At 40.4% G+C, this 14,945-nt stretch overlaps 1 protein-coding gene across 4 annotated transcripts in view; it reads right to left on the reverse strand.

The window, feature by feature from the left end:
* abcc4 (ATP-binding cassette, sub-family C (CFTR/MRP), member 4) overlaps positions 1-14,366 on the reverse strand; it is a 35,331-nt gene extending 20,965 nt beyond the window's left edge. For 3 of the 4 annotated variants that reach the window (XR_008571964.1, XM_054781119.1, XM_054781142.1), the window contains exons 1-7: positions 7,834-8,052; positions 7,218-7,328; positions 2,981-3,101; positions 2,595-2,819; positions 1,976-2,065; positions 1,614-1,777; positions 963-1,088 (exon numbers count right to left, since the gene is read on the reverse strand). Coding sequence is in view for 3 of the 4 variants with exons in the window: in XM_054781119.1 (XP_054637094.1) it covers positions 963-1,088; positions 1,614-1,777; positions 1,976-2,065; positions 2,595-2,819; positions 2,981-3,101; positions 7,218-7,328; positions 7,834-7,904 (908 nt within the window). In the remaining variant the exon portion in view is untranslated. Of the gene's footprint in view, positions 1-962; positions 1,089-1,613; positions 1,778-1,975; positions 2,066-2,594; positions 2,820-2,980; positions 3,102-7,217; positions 7,329-7,833; positions 8,053-13,972 lie in introns of those variants that run through there. The other variant, XM_054781129.1, reaches the window with a different exon arrangement.
* Positions 14,367-14,945: the final 579 nt, after the last annotated feature.

Consider the following 14,945-nt stretch of genomic DNA (forward strand, 5'->3'; position numbering starts at 1 on the left):
ACAATTTCCACAATAATCTGTTATTTTGATGTGTTACCTCTTGTTTTATTGCTAAGACAGAGAAGAGTTGCATTATACCGTAATTTCCAGTGTCTAAGACGCACCGGTGTTTGAGCCGCACCCAATAAATTTAGTGAGAAAAACAGATTTGTACATAATAAGCTGCACCAGACTATAAGCCGCGCATGTCCACGTCATAAAATGGGATATTGTGTCACGCACGAGTCTGGAAAGACCAGGTAGTTCTTTATTTGACAGGAGCCAATCATCAGCTATTAGAAATCTCACAACGAGCTTATCAACCCATCGGAAATCACAGGAGGCAGGCCTCCCTCTGGTGGACACGAATCATTGCAGCGCCCCGGCAGCCATGGCCAATGAACTATTCTGATGGGAAACAATGCATGATAGAAAGAAGCTAAAATCGTTTTGTGGTTTTATTCTAAACTCGCATTGGTACTTGTATATTTCTCATCTCCTTTTTGAGTGTTAAGCTACTGTGTGATGATTTTAGCATGACACCGTGAGTCAGACTGTTATATTGAGTAATGACCTCCTGTGAATTCCAATGGGTTGACAAGCTCGTTGTGAGTTCCCTTATAGTTCACAATTGGCTCCTGCCAGAAAAAGAGCTACCGTTTTCTCACTGAGTAGCAAGCGGCGCAGTATTTAAACAATTAGTAGTAGTTCTGAGGTAAAGGAGATGTCACGAGATTAGAACATGGCCATAAATTAGCTGCACCGCTGCATGAGCTGCAGGGTTCAAAGTTTAAGAAAAAAGTAGCGGCTTATACACTGGAAATTACGGTAGATGCCTACTGTCTTATACAGTTGATTTATTGCTTCATACAGTAGTTGTACTGTGTCTTATTATTCAATGACCTCACAAAAAGACATGTTGACATGCTTTCTCCGGCTTATTTAACCTTTCCTCACTGTGAGGTACTGATCTTTCTCTTTACCTTCTGACATCCGACACCAGAGCAGCAAAGGGTTTCTCCCAGGCATACATCTTTATTATCCTTATCCCAGACACCACCTCGTTCATTGTTCGGATCCTGCTGTCAGTTAGAATGGCCGTCTTACTCCTGCAGACGAGAGGGAGCAAAATGAATGAGATACGATCTAAAAGAACACTAACATACAAAATAATGTAAGAATGAATAGCAAATTAAATGCCAGTGTAAGTATGCGCCCGTCCACATTACTGCCACCCTACCCCAACCATCAGCGGTGCCCCAGCAACCTGCGAGCAGGAGTGTTAACTAGACCAGGCATCATAGCAGTGTTGCGACTTTGGTGCTTAAAGGGCTATATCAGCTTTCATTATAAGGAAAAAAAAACAAAACCAATATTGACCGTATGCCAATATTATGCCAATATCGGGCATCCTAGTAATAACATCATGAGGTGATAATGCATTTATAGGGTTTTACAGTCAAAGGCGGCCCTCTGATGTTAACCATTACTGCAGTGTGGCCCACGGTAAAAACGACATTGATGCCTTTGCTCTGGAAGATGGGGAAACTGGCTCACTTAACTCTTTAAAAAACACAGATTATCTGTATGTCTGTTATAGTTTTGTGGAAATAACAAGAATTCCCAGCTGCTACCTGTACTTGGAAAAGAGCCTCCCAAACAAGGTCTGCATCGGCATCAGGAACATGAGGACCACCATGCCTGCCAGGCACGACGGCCCGATCTCCTGCCACAGCAGCCCCACCACTGCTGCTGCCTGCAGGGGCGCCACCCACAGGAAGTGTAAGAAGATTGTCACCTGTTGCAGAGAACGAGCTCGGTAAAAATGCAGGTATCCAGACTGGCTGAAGTCAAACAATTAGTCATAAGCTTTGTTCCAAAGAATACTAGGCGTCAACTCGACGATTACCTGCCTGAATACACCGTCTATACACTATGCACATGTGCATCTCTCTGAATGATAATACCTTGTATACATAACTCATAACTTGTGTACCTCATCAAACTTGTTGACGTCATTTGATAGAAGATTCACAATCTGGCCTGTGGTGGTCTTTCCCATGGCAGAACTACTGAGGCACAAAGCCTAATGAAAAAATACAAATAAAATCACCTTTCAGTTTAGGAAAAAAAAATCACAATAAACCACAATATAATGTACACTCCCAGACAATAGATGCGTAAACTATGTAAAGGGAGTGAGGTAACAATGGACGTTTTGTTACAAGAAAGGTACTCGTGGTATTCTGCCATTTCTGTCTAATGAATGTGACAAAGCTGAATGATGAACAAGTGGTGCTACATCCGGGTACCGTACTACCAAGACAAATGGTCAATTCATGGTCAAAAAAGTGGTCAATTCCTTTTGGTACTTCTCAAAACTTAAAAAAATGAAACTGTTCAGAAAAGTTGTGCTACTTGGCCACTTGCCTTAACATGCCTAATGAGTTAATAAGCAACAAGAGCACAGGACAGCACTCTTTGTGCTTTGAGTCTTTTGTCATACAGATTCCGTGACAGAACTTGGCAGACGCCCGAGAGCTCGACGGAAGCATTCACATGCACACTTCAAAAACCAGAAGAGAATTTGTTCTCTCATAACAACGCCTGCCCACTTTTTTATAGATCATGTGACACATGGCCACTCGGATCTTCATGCCCACTCGCTGGACGTGGAAGAAATAGAGGTGGTGCAGCAAGGCCAGGCCAATGGTGCAGATGGACAGCACGGCTGCGTAGCCAAGGGTCTTGTTGAGGGCCGTTTGATCGTTTGGGTCATAATCCTCAAAGTAGCGGATCATATTCCCGAGAATGACCGGCTGGATCACTTTTATCACCTCCTGACATGGTAAAGGAAATAAAGATAAAGTGAAGGCAGACATCCTGTAAAGCAGAAACTCTTACTTTACTTAGCATATAAACAAGGTGTTATTCTCTAAATTGGTTATCCTGTCTGAATAATTATACAGCATGCTTTAGCTGGATAACAGTCAATACTGACCTCAATTAGGGTGAAGATTCCAAGCACTGCGTACGGCCTCCAGTAACATCTAATGATGACTTTGGCGAGTTGTGGCGTCCGTAATTCTTTGGTGGCCACCTGAACCTCATCATCCCAGTATCTGAGACAGAAATAGCAAGAGGGTAAATCAGGCGATTCGTCTGAAGTGGTCACATGTTCTCCTGTGTTCCCAGCATTAATAAAGTTATGATGAAAACGTTGCCACCAATGGGAAGAATTGGAGACACAACCATGACACAAGGAGAATATCATTTTGTAATACACTGTTTCAGAAACTATGCTACCCTACATAGAGTCAGTGGGAATATGCCTTGTTTTTTTTTGTCTTTCAGCTTTTCCCCATCGGGGGTCACAATAATGAGTCGATCACAGTTTTTACGCACGAGACAGCTCCAATGTCTGAGTGAACATAATAGACCTGCACTGACCATGTAATATTGCACTTACAATGTAAACAGTCAATAACAGTGCAATTTCAGTAAAGGAGCAGTATACAGCAGCATGTAAATAAAACAAATGTGTACAGCCTGGACTGGTCTGCAGGTCAGTCACAGGGCATACAATTAATATGCCACAACCGTTGTTCAACAAAACTGAACCAGTTCTCGGTATGCTGTAGTACGGCTGCACATGTGCACCAATGCAAACTGCAGCCACAATAATAAACACTGTCAAATTCATCTCTCTCTGACAGGGTCACACCAAAGCATTATTATCTATTTAAAGGCATTATGATGCAGCTCTAATAACAGCCATTAAGTATTGTAATATAATTTGCAGACAGGAAAGAAAGAAATTACATCACTGATTAAGTGCAGTTGTAATTACGTGAATAAGCATACAGCTACTGGAAGGTAACTGAGAACCATTGCTCTACTCCGAATCGTTCAAGGACGACCTTTGGGTATGATTTTTTTCTAGCTGTTTTAGGCACACACAAAATCCCAGAATACTAAGGTGTTAACCATGTTAAAATGACTGTGGAAAGCAGTAGGGGTGTCACGAGACTAAAACAGAGAATAGTTGTCTTGCAAGAACAGGGCAGTCAGAAGCCAATGAGACTGAACTATGGCATTGCTACTGTGTATGATAATACATGAACAAAAGTGGCATTGCGTGAGGCAGAATTCAAGCCACACATTACACACTTTACGCACACTAGAAACCTTGCAATCCAAACTATGTCGGTGTTCCCACTTGTTCATAAAGTGTGGCTGTTTTTTTCCCCCAGCCGAGTTCAACAGCTGTCATGTAATGTCCAAGCAGAAGCTGTTGTAATTCTATATTTGATCAAAGTTACTTAAGATTTGTCAGATCAAAACTCGATCGCTGCATAAGACTTCTATCAAAACGTGATAGCAGCATCTTGTTCACTACTTCCTGGTACCGCACTCTAAACATCATGATGATAATTAACTTCAATAATTGGATCTGAATTGCTGTCTCATCCGTCTGTAGAGAGATGAGGCCGAGTTTCTGTTACCCTGCCCCTACTCTGACAAGCAGTCACGTAATATACAGTACAGTGAAACCTTGGTTAGTATCCACCCCGGTTAGTGTGTTTTTCGGGTACTGTAAAAAATTTTGCTTCGGTTTGTGTACTTTTTACGGTTAGCGTGCAATATGGTGCACGTCTTTTCGTGTTATTAATACACTGCGATAGTCCAACTGTGTTCTTAACTCATTCAATCTCAGCCATTTTTCAAAAGACAACCCCTTCAGTGCCGGCCATACATTTCAAGCATAACTCTCATTTTGACACAAATAAAAATAACAATTTATTTACAAATATAACACCGTGAAGTATTTACAATCTCACATTTGGAACTGAATTATGTGTGTGCATGTGTGTGCACATGCATGGGTGTGTGTGCGTGTTAATTAAAGTTGCTCTGAAGCATAATACATTGATGGGGAGTTGCATCATCACCTCCATCCACCTCTCGCGCAACAATATGTTGTTGGGATCGGGCGTTTGGGTTTATAAAAACGTATAACTACGTCTTTGGTATTGAATTTGTTAATGTAGTTTTACCACAAAACATCCTGTTAGCATCCTTAGCTTGCTAACAAAATGGCAACCGTATCCGGTCTATGATGTCATCAGCGGTTGTCTCTCAAAAATGTTAACACAAAACACATTTTTATAGTTTTATCATTGTAGTTTTACGTGCATAAAACAATTCTAAATGCATATAAATGACGACTGAAAGGGATAAATGAACATTTAAGCTTACTAAGACGTGATTGCTGACGTGACTGTTCTCAAAGACACTGTGTGGCAACCAGACACCACACAGACACCATCTTCGTGTTACGTCATGAGTTTTGTCACCTTCTTTAACAAAATGCTGATACTTGCAACTTTCTTTGGCTCCGCTATGGGTAATTGAAGTTTTAGCACATTTTTTGGTCATATTGAAATTTAAATGACTCTGTGACCTGCGTTGTATGCTCAACTAATCTACACAGCAGTGGAGAAGGCGGAAAGCACTGACTCCATACTTTCCCCCAGTGCCATAAAATTACACTATCAACTGATACACGCCAAGACACCACACTTTTATGAGCATTTAAAATGCGGCTGCAAAGAAAGAATTGGTGGAGAAATCTCTTTTTGCACAGTCACCCGAACACAAGCAGCTCCCTGTCATTATGACATGGCAAGGAATTGCAATAAAAAACGTTACAGTTGGTTAACAGCCTCACATCTAATTGCATTACAACGGCAATCGAATGCTTCACATGGTGCAGATCCTTTACTACTTGTAGAAAGCGTCTCTGATTGAAATAAAACACACTTCTCCAATAGGGGTGGTCAAGGCTGTAAGTGAGTCATTAACCAGATGCTGTTCACTGTTTAACATCACATTTTACACCATACTGTATTTGCACAGTCATGGTAGCAATCTTTGACCAGCAACCTCGCAAGGGTTGTTAATTTGGCTTATACAATGCAATTACAGTACTCTAAAAAGGGGAATAATCGCATTTGATTGCCTGTTGTGAAAAAGGGGAGAGTCTGTTTTGCAGTTTTTTTTTCCCCTCTGGAAGTCGGCAGTTTTTTCACCCTATGTTGACAATAATTTATACATATGTAATAATACAGATAAAATGTACAGCATACATGTACCACTGCTAAAAAAGCCCATAATTTTTACATGTTTACATCTTTATGCTTCACTGATAATGTTTGTTCGTTCGCTTCCATCTGCTCCTCAATCATCACCTATACATTTTAGAATTTAGAATGTATTGAATAAGTGTGTGGGGAAAATTTATGGTTAACTTGGCAATTGAAGAGCGAAGGTTCTGGAGCTCAATCTAGTGTAATAATTCCAACAGTTACTTTTATTGCAAATGTTGATCTGAAATAAGAAGAAGTAGCGGGGGCCGAGCGAGTCATGTGTCAAAATCAGACATTTTTTTGGGCTTGCAAACATTCAACATTCACTGGTATGCCTGGAGAGGAACCCCCGCAAAAAGCGTGGATCTACTGTATAGTAAAACGATTACATGCTGCATGCCAACGGTTCTCAAACTTTCTGTTGGATCCCCGGTTTTCTCGTCTTGGATTTTGGTAGTTTTTTTCAAAACAACACACACTTTGCCCTGTCATAAACGTCTTCATTCAGGAAGCCTATATTTGTCACCTCGACAGTGTGGATTTTTGTTATACAGTATGTCCCTAAAATGAGTGTGGGTTACCACGACCCATGCCAACGGTTCTCAAACTTTCTGTTGGATCCCCGGTTTTCTCGTCTTGGATTTTGGTAGTTTTTTTCAAAACAACACACACTTTGCCCTGTCATAAACGTCTTCATTCAGGAAGCCTATATTTGTCACCTCGACAGTGTGGATTTTTGTTGTTGTATGTCCCTAAAATGAGTTTGGGTTACCACGACCCCAAAGCTTTAGATCTGACTTGAAGAAAAAACAACCCTGGAGGGCTCACACCCCAGCTTGAGGAATGCTCATATTCCCACTGCAAATGAGACAGACATGTTTACATCCATGCCGATCTCAGGTGTTGACATAAACGTGGAAAAATATCTCTCATTAATAATCACATGAAAATTGGTAAACAAAATTGGTATAACAGAGAATATGCCAGCCATGTAATGTGAAAATGTAATAATAGGCTTTAATACTAGGTAATGAATAGTGAAACTAATTTCTACAGTTTTCTCGGAACACAAAGTGGTCGTGATTGTACCTCTGCAGCTGTTGGCCCAGTCTCTCCGAGCTGTCCTCCACCAGCACCGGGTACATGTCATCCTCCTCCAACCTTCGCTTGTATCCAATACGGAAGAGAGGATTGAGCCACCTGAGGATCACAATATGGAGTCTTAACATTACACAAATACAATATTTATTGCCTCTTTAGGATGCAAATTGGCCTTCACACCAACATCGCTGGTCAGATTGTTTTGTTACATTTTAGAACAATTGTTTTGTTCTTGTCTTTTCTGAACTATATTTTAGTTTTTTTTATGTTTTTCTACACTTTATTCCGCAATATATCTCGTGTTGTACGGCACTGTGGTTGTTACTGATTTATAAAAACAAAGTTAGTATGTATGTATTAGCAACAAGAAGCCGGAATAGAATATCCTATTTGAACAAACTGAAGGTCTTGACATTTTGTCTTGAAATGTTTACTCGCCCTTTTGTTACAAAACTTTGCGTCACGTTTGGGTGCCAACCTGCATATGACTCATAAAGACAAGTCTACTTAAAAGTGTTTTTTAGTGTGTGTTTTTTAGTGGATACACTGCTTTTTTCCCCGCTAACGGTACCAGTCTGTCTTCCGGTGTGTTTCGATTTCTTACCAGAAAAATATCTTGGACAGGAGATTCGCAGACGCTGCCGGGTTCGCCTTGACATTATTGCCTTTTTCCATGGTATTCGACCCGGAATCAGCGTTTCCAGCCACTTCCACGCCCTCAAGATTTACAGCTAGAGGTGATGTTGGCACATGTTTTCTGACAATTACTGATCCGTACGTGTGTTTCGTACCCGAGGATAAACTAGACGCTGCTTTCACATCATTACAGTACAAAAAAGACGTGCTTTTGTCTCCGCCCACATAGGACCTGATTGGTGGAAAGGAGCGCACACCTATTGGCCCACTCTTTTAGGTCTGCTTACACGTCATTGGCTGCCAACAAACAGCAAATTCAACGAGAGGGAAATTAGAAAAAAATATTGATAAAAGTCATTTTAAGGGGACTGTATGGCTCAAGATTACAATATTTTCAGCCAAAAAATATGAAAACACCAGATTGTACAAAAAAATCATTTTTTTTACAATTATGAACTAAACTAATTAAAAGATGACTGGTCACTCACTTGTATTCAAAAAGCACAGACTGTCAGCACACGGTGCTTTGTTGGGGGAAGAAAGGAGACAGATACAGAGTTGTTCATCATTCTGTGTGTGTTCTTTGAAAAAATAAACTATGCGTGATGTTGTAATGTGGTGTCCGAGAGTCAAATGAAATAAAGCATGTGTTTGTAGCAGCATGGCCGCACACTGTCATCCAGCATCAACCCCCCAAAATAAAAACCTAACACCAGCTACTCTTTTACTGGGCTCTCAATCTACCCAGAATGCTCCACTAGAGCACCTAGGTTGGCATACCAACCACCTCTATCATTATAACGTTCCACAAACTAGATTTCAACAGTGCCGTTTTGCATGACGCCCAATGATGCAAATATCCTAATACACTCATCCTACTGTTATTTCCCCTTCCTAACCCAAGATTAAATCAAGATTTAACCAGCAAAATATACATTTTTCCTGCTAAAAAAACAACCAATAACAATTGCGATCAAAACATGGCGTCTCCCTTCACTTTAAAAGTAAATCTGGATCCTCCATCCAGACGTGAACCAAAATGGAAAGGTAACACCTATCAGGCAACGCGGGTAATGCAGTCAAAAACAAGTATAAAAGAGATGTGACTTGATGCGGGACAGACGTGATTATTTCGTAAGATTACAACTTACGTCACACATCAGAATTGCTCGGCAAAATCTTCATTTCCTCTTCTGTGTGTTTATGAACAGCTACAGTATGAATCTTTGACTAGTGATGACAATGTGTCACAATCCTTTGGAGGAAATGTGCCAGGCATCCAGATGTCTGTGACAGACACTATCTCATACACGATGTTTCATGACACTAAAACACTTCCTTGTCAGGGAGTAAAATCTGCCTCACTCTATAGAAGACTTCATGACACATCCATTCACGTGCAACCAAGGTAAACTATTATCCTGACACCTCCAGAGCTCACGTGTTGATTTTAAGCTCAGACATCCCGGGGAAAGAATTTGAGGGAGAAAAGCCAGCATGGGGTTATGTAAAGTTATGAGTGGTTGAATGTGAACCAACCGGTCACAACCAGCCCTGCGTCACTGTACCGACACAATCCTGTGACAAGACTCATTTGGATTTCTAGTTTGTAACCACAGCCACCTTAAGCTGAGTGATTACGTTCAATTCCATTTCCAAACAGGGTTATTATAGATAGTACTTGTATATAAGCTGCAATAATTATTTGTTGCCTAAGTCCATCTCTATAATCTTTTTTGTTTTGTTTGAAGATGACGTAAAGTGAACCATTTGCGGTGTGAAACATGTGAGAGGCTTCAAGGGGAAGTGTTTTGACTGCAATGGCAACACGCTCACATGATCTGTGTAGCACACTTTTTAGCTGGGAGCCTCTGTTGTGTTGTATCACATTTCAGTGTTCAGCATAAACGGGTGCTCGGCAGAGCCAGAGCAAACCGCCACTGTAGAAACGTGATCCACCATTTGCACTATTGTGACAATAAAAGCAAGAGTTGCAAAGTAGTTATATTTCCCTTCATTGGGCCTTGTCAAGTTGTAAACGCTGTAGCTGGATCAAGTACACATCTACATGTCAAGGACAGTGTTCTGAGTTTTTTTTTCACCTTGAGGCTTATTTCATGCCCTGTGGTGTGACATGTTGGCAAGCTGCAGCGTTTTTTTTTCCCTTCCCAGGCGTGTTAACTGTTAAGAGAATCTCTGCACTGTATTATAACAAGCTCCTCCAATCAATGTTGAGGCAGCTATGGCAACGTCTTCCTTCAGGCTTGTGGAGCGCTGTGACCCTGATGTTTTGGAAAATCACTGTGACACTCTGTAGATCAACCAGGATCTCATCCATCTGCACCCTCCAATCAATCAGGTTCTCTGTTGCGTAGAGAAAGTGAACTGAACTGAAGTGGTTTTCAAAGGGCGCAGTTTTTTTAAACCAGCTAAGCCTTGGGTTGTCCAATGTGTGGGCTGGGGGCCGTTTGAGTCCCACATGTGTTTTTTTTTATGGGCCCTTGGCACCATCTAAAAAATAAAAGAAGAAAGATGAAATATTATTATTATTTCAATTATTATGAGGGCAAGAGAAAAAATTTGTCATCTCCCCCCCAAAAAAGGTTCATGAGAATAAAACCCTCGCATTATTAGCAAAAAATATCTAATTTAAGAGGCATAAAGTTGAAATATTAAAGAGAAAAAGAAGTTATTCTTTTAAAAGTTGTAATATGAGAAAAAAAGATGTTACTTATGAGAAACAAAACAAAGAATGAAGTTGCAACTTTTGGAAAACTAGGTTGGGAAAACGTTATAATAAGAACAAAGGCAATAAAGCCAAAGTATTGTGGTGAGTCCTAATATTCTGAGAAAAAAGTCACAAGAAGAAAGTGTAATTATTTGTAAAAAAAAAAAAAAAAAAAAAACCATCAACAATGGAAAAACCTGTGTATAATACGCTTTGTCACTTGTAACACAAAGCTGAGATGCAGGCAGTTTTTTCTTGAAACATTTATAACGTAGCGTGGGTTGGTTTGCAAAATGTAAAATATCAAATTTAATATGAATTTTGCTGCTTCACTCTATCGTGGTTGTTCAAAAATATAACTATGTTTTACCTATTATTCGTACAAATAAAGATATATGCATATCTCAAATTATGTAACATATTTTTTCCTAAATTCAGCATTTTAAAGCATAAAAATGGCTTAATGAACTAAAATACAAATATGAGGCATTCAGAAGATGCATTCAAAGACATGTTGTGATATGTAGTATTCTACACTGGTCACTAGGTGTCAGTAGTATTACATTGATGAGACAAGCCACCGCAGGAAGTACTGTGTGACAATGTGTCTCTTCCAATGTTAACGTGGGTGAGTCTACATTGTGTGTTATATATGTCTTATAAATCTTATTTTGTCTTATTTTATCCATTATATTGGGCAGTGTAAAGGTGACTATAGGGGCATTATTTCAGGTTTAGAGGGCTCTAATAGTGTTGAAAACTGTATTTAGAAGGTCGTAAGCAGGTTTTATGTGCCCTAACTACAAAAACCTTCAATTTATACATAAGGAATTCGACTTTGTGGAAATTCACTTATCATGGTTGGATCTGGAACCAATTAACCACAATAAATGAGGGATTGCTGAATACAATATAAAATAAATTGCATTAAGGGTTGGTATTATTTTAGTATACAGATTAAATAAGGTTATTAGCAATATATAAACCAAACAATACAGTACATGTAATGACTATTTACCCTGTGAGCACTTATCCGTTTAGAAACGGCATCACTGAATGACGAATGCTATAAGCGCATGCAAGGAGCTGATTGGTTAACAGTGGGAGGCGGGGCAAGATGAGAAGAACAGAAAACTCGCCAAGTCACAGAAATTAGGGATGAATCCATTTAAAAAGTCAGCCAAAAATCCAGTTGAGACAACATTGCTCCCACTGAAAATGCTAAATTAAATTAATTGTATACATGGAACTCAACCAAGAAGCTAGTTAGCAATAATTGACATCTCCTGCTGTTTCCCTTTCACTTTAAAGTTTGCCAGACTGGGAATCTCGCCTAGGTTGATTAGCAACAGCAAGTGTAGGCACCGGCAAAGCTTGTGCTAAGGAGAGATTTACAAAACCGGCAGAACCTTTTCACAGGCAGTAAAACCCTGGGATTTTCTTTTCCTGGAATGCTGATTAGATGTTTTATAGCCTTGTTAAATTAGGTCAGAGAGGTTCTGTGAAGAATGCTTCTAACTATCAGCAGTTGAGATGCTGTCATACTATTTATCAGAACAAGATTTAGAACTTATTTCTTATGCTTTAAACACCTAAATTTACAGAAACACTCAGCAAATATCACCGATACAAACGCCTAATGTTTGCCTGACTTTGGTTTACACCCCCCATGCTAACAGCAGCTACAAAGAGAATACAGTGCTACAGTGTACAAAAACCGAGGCAAAATTTTGGCGGAGATTTTTGACAAAAGCCGAATCATACGAAAACTGGGACGTCCGACAACTGAGGTTCCACTGTATTTGCAGCAGTTAACAGTAAAGCAATGTTGCTCACGGTGTACACTTTTGAGAGTCCAAAGGCACAGAATGTGGCAGCAGTGTTAATAAAAAACAGAATGACATGTCGAATTCAACATTAAAATAACCAGATATGAATGTAGCAAAGTAATATCCTTTTGTGAATGTGTGACTACGTGCATGAGTCAAGCATTCACACTCATACGGGAAAAGCTTTCAGGTTAAAGCTTAGACAAAGACTGAACACAAAGCAGCAAACTATAGCCACAGACTAATGGGACAACGAGGCACAGGACACGATTGGCAGAGTGAAAGCGGATTGGAGGAGGCACAAGGAACAGGGCAGTCGCAGGACGACCGTGACAAGACAACAGGTGAAAAGAACCAACCAGAAATACTGTGTATGGTAACTAACAGCAACCGTTGTCCAATATCCATTTTCTCCGAAAATCATTGCTTCAAATAATTCATTAACATGGCTCAATCTGTTTCTGCCTCCTTCATTGTGCTGAAACAGTACTAAAAGTCCGAAACAACTTCCTCTCCGTATCGGACTGGTTTACACACTATTGTCGTCCTCCTTGATCTGAGCACGGCCCTTTTTTCCTCAACAGATGAGCTTCCACGGGCATCAAACACACGCATCATAGCTCTTTGGCCGCCACTGCTACCATTTCTGATGGGGCAACTTTTCTTTATGAGCTACATTCTTCACCTCGGCCACATTTCGCACACTTGAATAACACATTTCAATGATTGCAGATAGCACCCACCCACTAGAACCCCCTCCTGCCTTCCAGTTCTGTACCACACTGAATTTAGAAATACGGATCCTCACTCAGAGCCTGCCCTACCCAATGTAGCACTTTAGAGGAGATTTTATGTGGTGCCCCCCTCAATCGGCGATTTACCATATTTTCCGAACGATAAGTTGCAGTTTTTCATGGTTTGGCTGGTCCTGCAACTTGTACTCCGGAGCAACTTATGTATGTTTTTTTTCACACTGACGCTCTGGCCTTGTTTGTCATTGAGTGCATTTGTCATGTTGTTACACTTCTATGCCCCTAGGTGGCGGTAATGTGTTAGGCGTCTGTGGAGTATGTCTGTTGTACGGAGGAGCTGTCAGTTGTGCTGTCGCTATGCTAGAGACAAGATGTTGCCGCCCGCTCTGAAATAAAGTCACCCAAACAAGAGATATGTTTTCTTCTTTTTAGTTGATATATGAAGATATCACAGTCAGTATCTGCTACTTCTATCGCCATTGTACCACTGAACATTTCCAATGTAAACATCAACTTATAAAGACAACTGAGGGGCTATCCACGCGGAAATGTTTTCAGGTCAAAAGAGGAAAGCATTTTATCATTTCAGCCTCTCATCCACATGGGAATGGTGTTCTGGGTGACCTGACACGGTATTTTTTGAAAACGGCTTCCAGAGCGGGCGTGTATACAATACAAGACAATACAAGAACGATGACGTCACCAACCCACCCCTGCCTCGTTGCCGTCAAGTGACCAGTATTTAGCTTTGACGACAAGCCAACATAATATCATAATATTTTGACACACATGACTCACCTCAGTCGACATTCTCCTGATATTTTGTTGTCTTATACTCTATAATGACGCGGAGAAGTAATTCCACTTCTCAGAAGCAGTAGTCGACAGACTTATGCGAATCCGTTCTTTCTTCTTCTATGGTGAAGTTTTAAGTGCCACATGGTTCTTTCTGCGTGCCTGCCACATGGCGCTTATAAAGACAACTGAGGAAGACGGAACACAAATTCCCCCAAAAAGAAAATCATAATCTGCAGATTACAAGCTGCAAGTGGTGAACTATGAACTATGAACAGCAGAGGGAAAGTTCGGAGTGAACGAGAAACTTGTGAGGGAATGAATGAAGCTGAACTGCAATGAAAAAAAGCAAAAAAAGCTAACTGCGGGCTAAAAGCTAGATGGTCAAAGCTCGAGGAACAAGTTCACAAATGTGTGCTTGAACAATGTGCTACAGGGAGAGGCTTGTCAACAGTGCAGTTATGTCTCCACGCCCAGGTAGGTGTCAAGGCGATGAATATACAGTAGATGACTTTGCGGGTTGTTTAGGCTATAGTTATCTGAATAACTGTTAATATGTTACGTTAACATACCATCTATTCGTGTTACGTTAACAGATGCCTATTTAGCCTATTGTTCTCCATTTTACTGATATTACTGTAACTTGCCGTTCAAGATGAAATGTCTGCTCTTGGTCTCTGATTTTCTAAAATAAATTTCCCCCCAAAAATGTGACTTATAATCCCGTGAGACTTGTACTCCGGACCAATTTATATTCCGGAAAATACGGTACATATGCCTAAAAAAGAAATTGAACGTCATTGTTTTCACTGTTGCTTTTAATTTACAGTGGTGTAATTTTTTTTTTTTTTTTTTTGCATGTTGCCCCCACCCCCTCCACCTCAGAAAGAAAGTAGTCTGGAAAAGGTTATAAAGCCATTTCTAAAGCTTTGGGACTCCAGCGCACCACAGTGAGAGCCATTATCCACAAATTGTG

This window comes from Dunckerocampus dactyliophorus, chromosome 1, assembly GCF_027744805.1.
Source record: "Dunckerocampus dactyliophorus isolate RoL2022-P2 chromosome 1, RoL_Ddac_1.1, whole genome shotgun sequence".
In the NCBI taxonomy this organism is placed as follows: Eukaryota; Metazoa; Chordata; class Actinopteri; order Syngnathiformes; family Syngnathidae; genus Dunckerocampus; species Dunckerocampus dactyliophorus.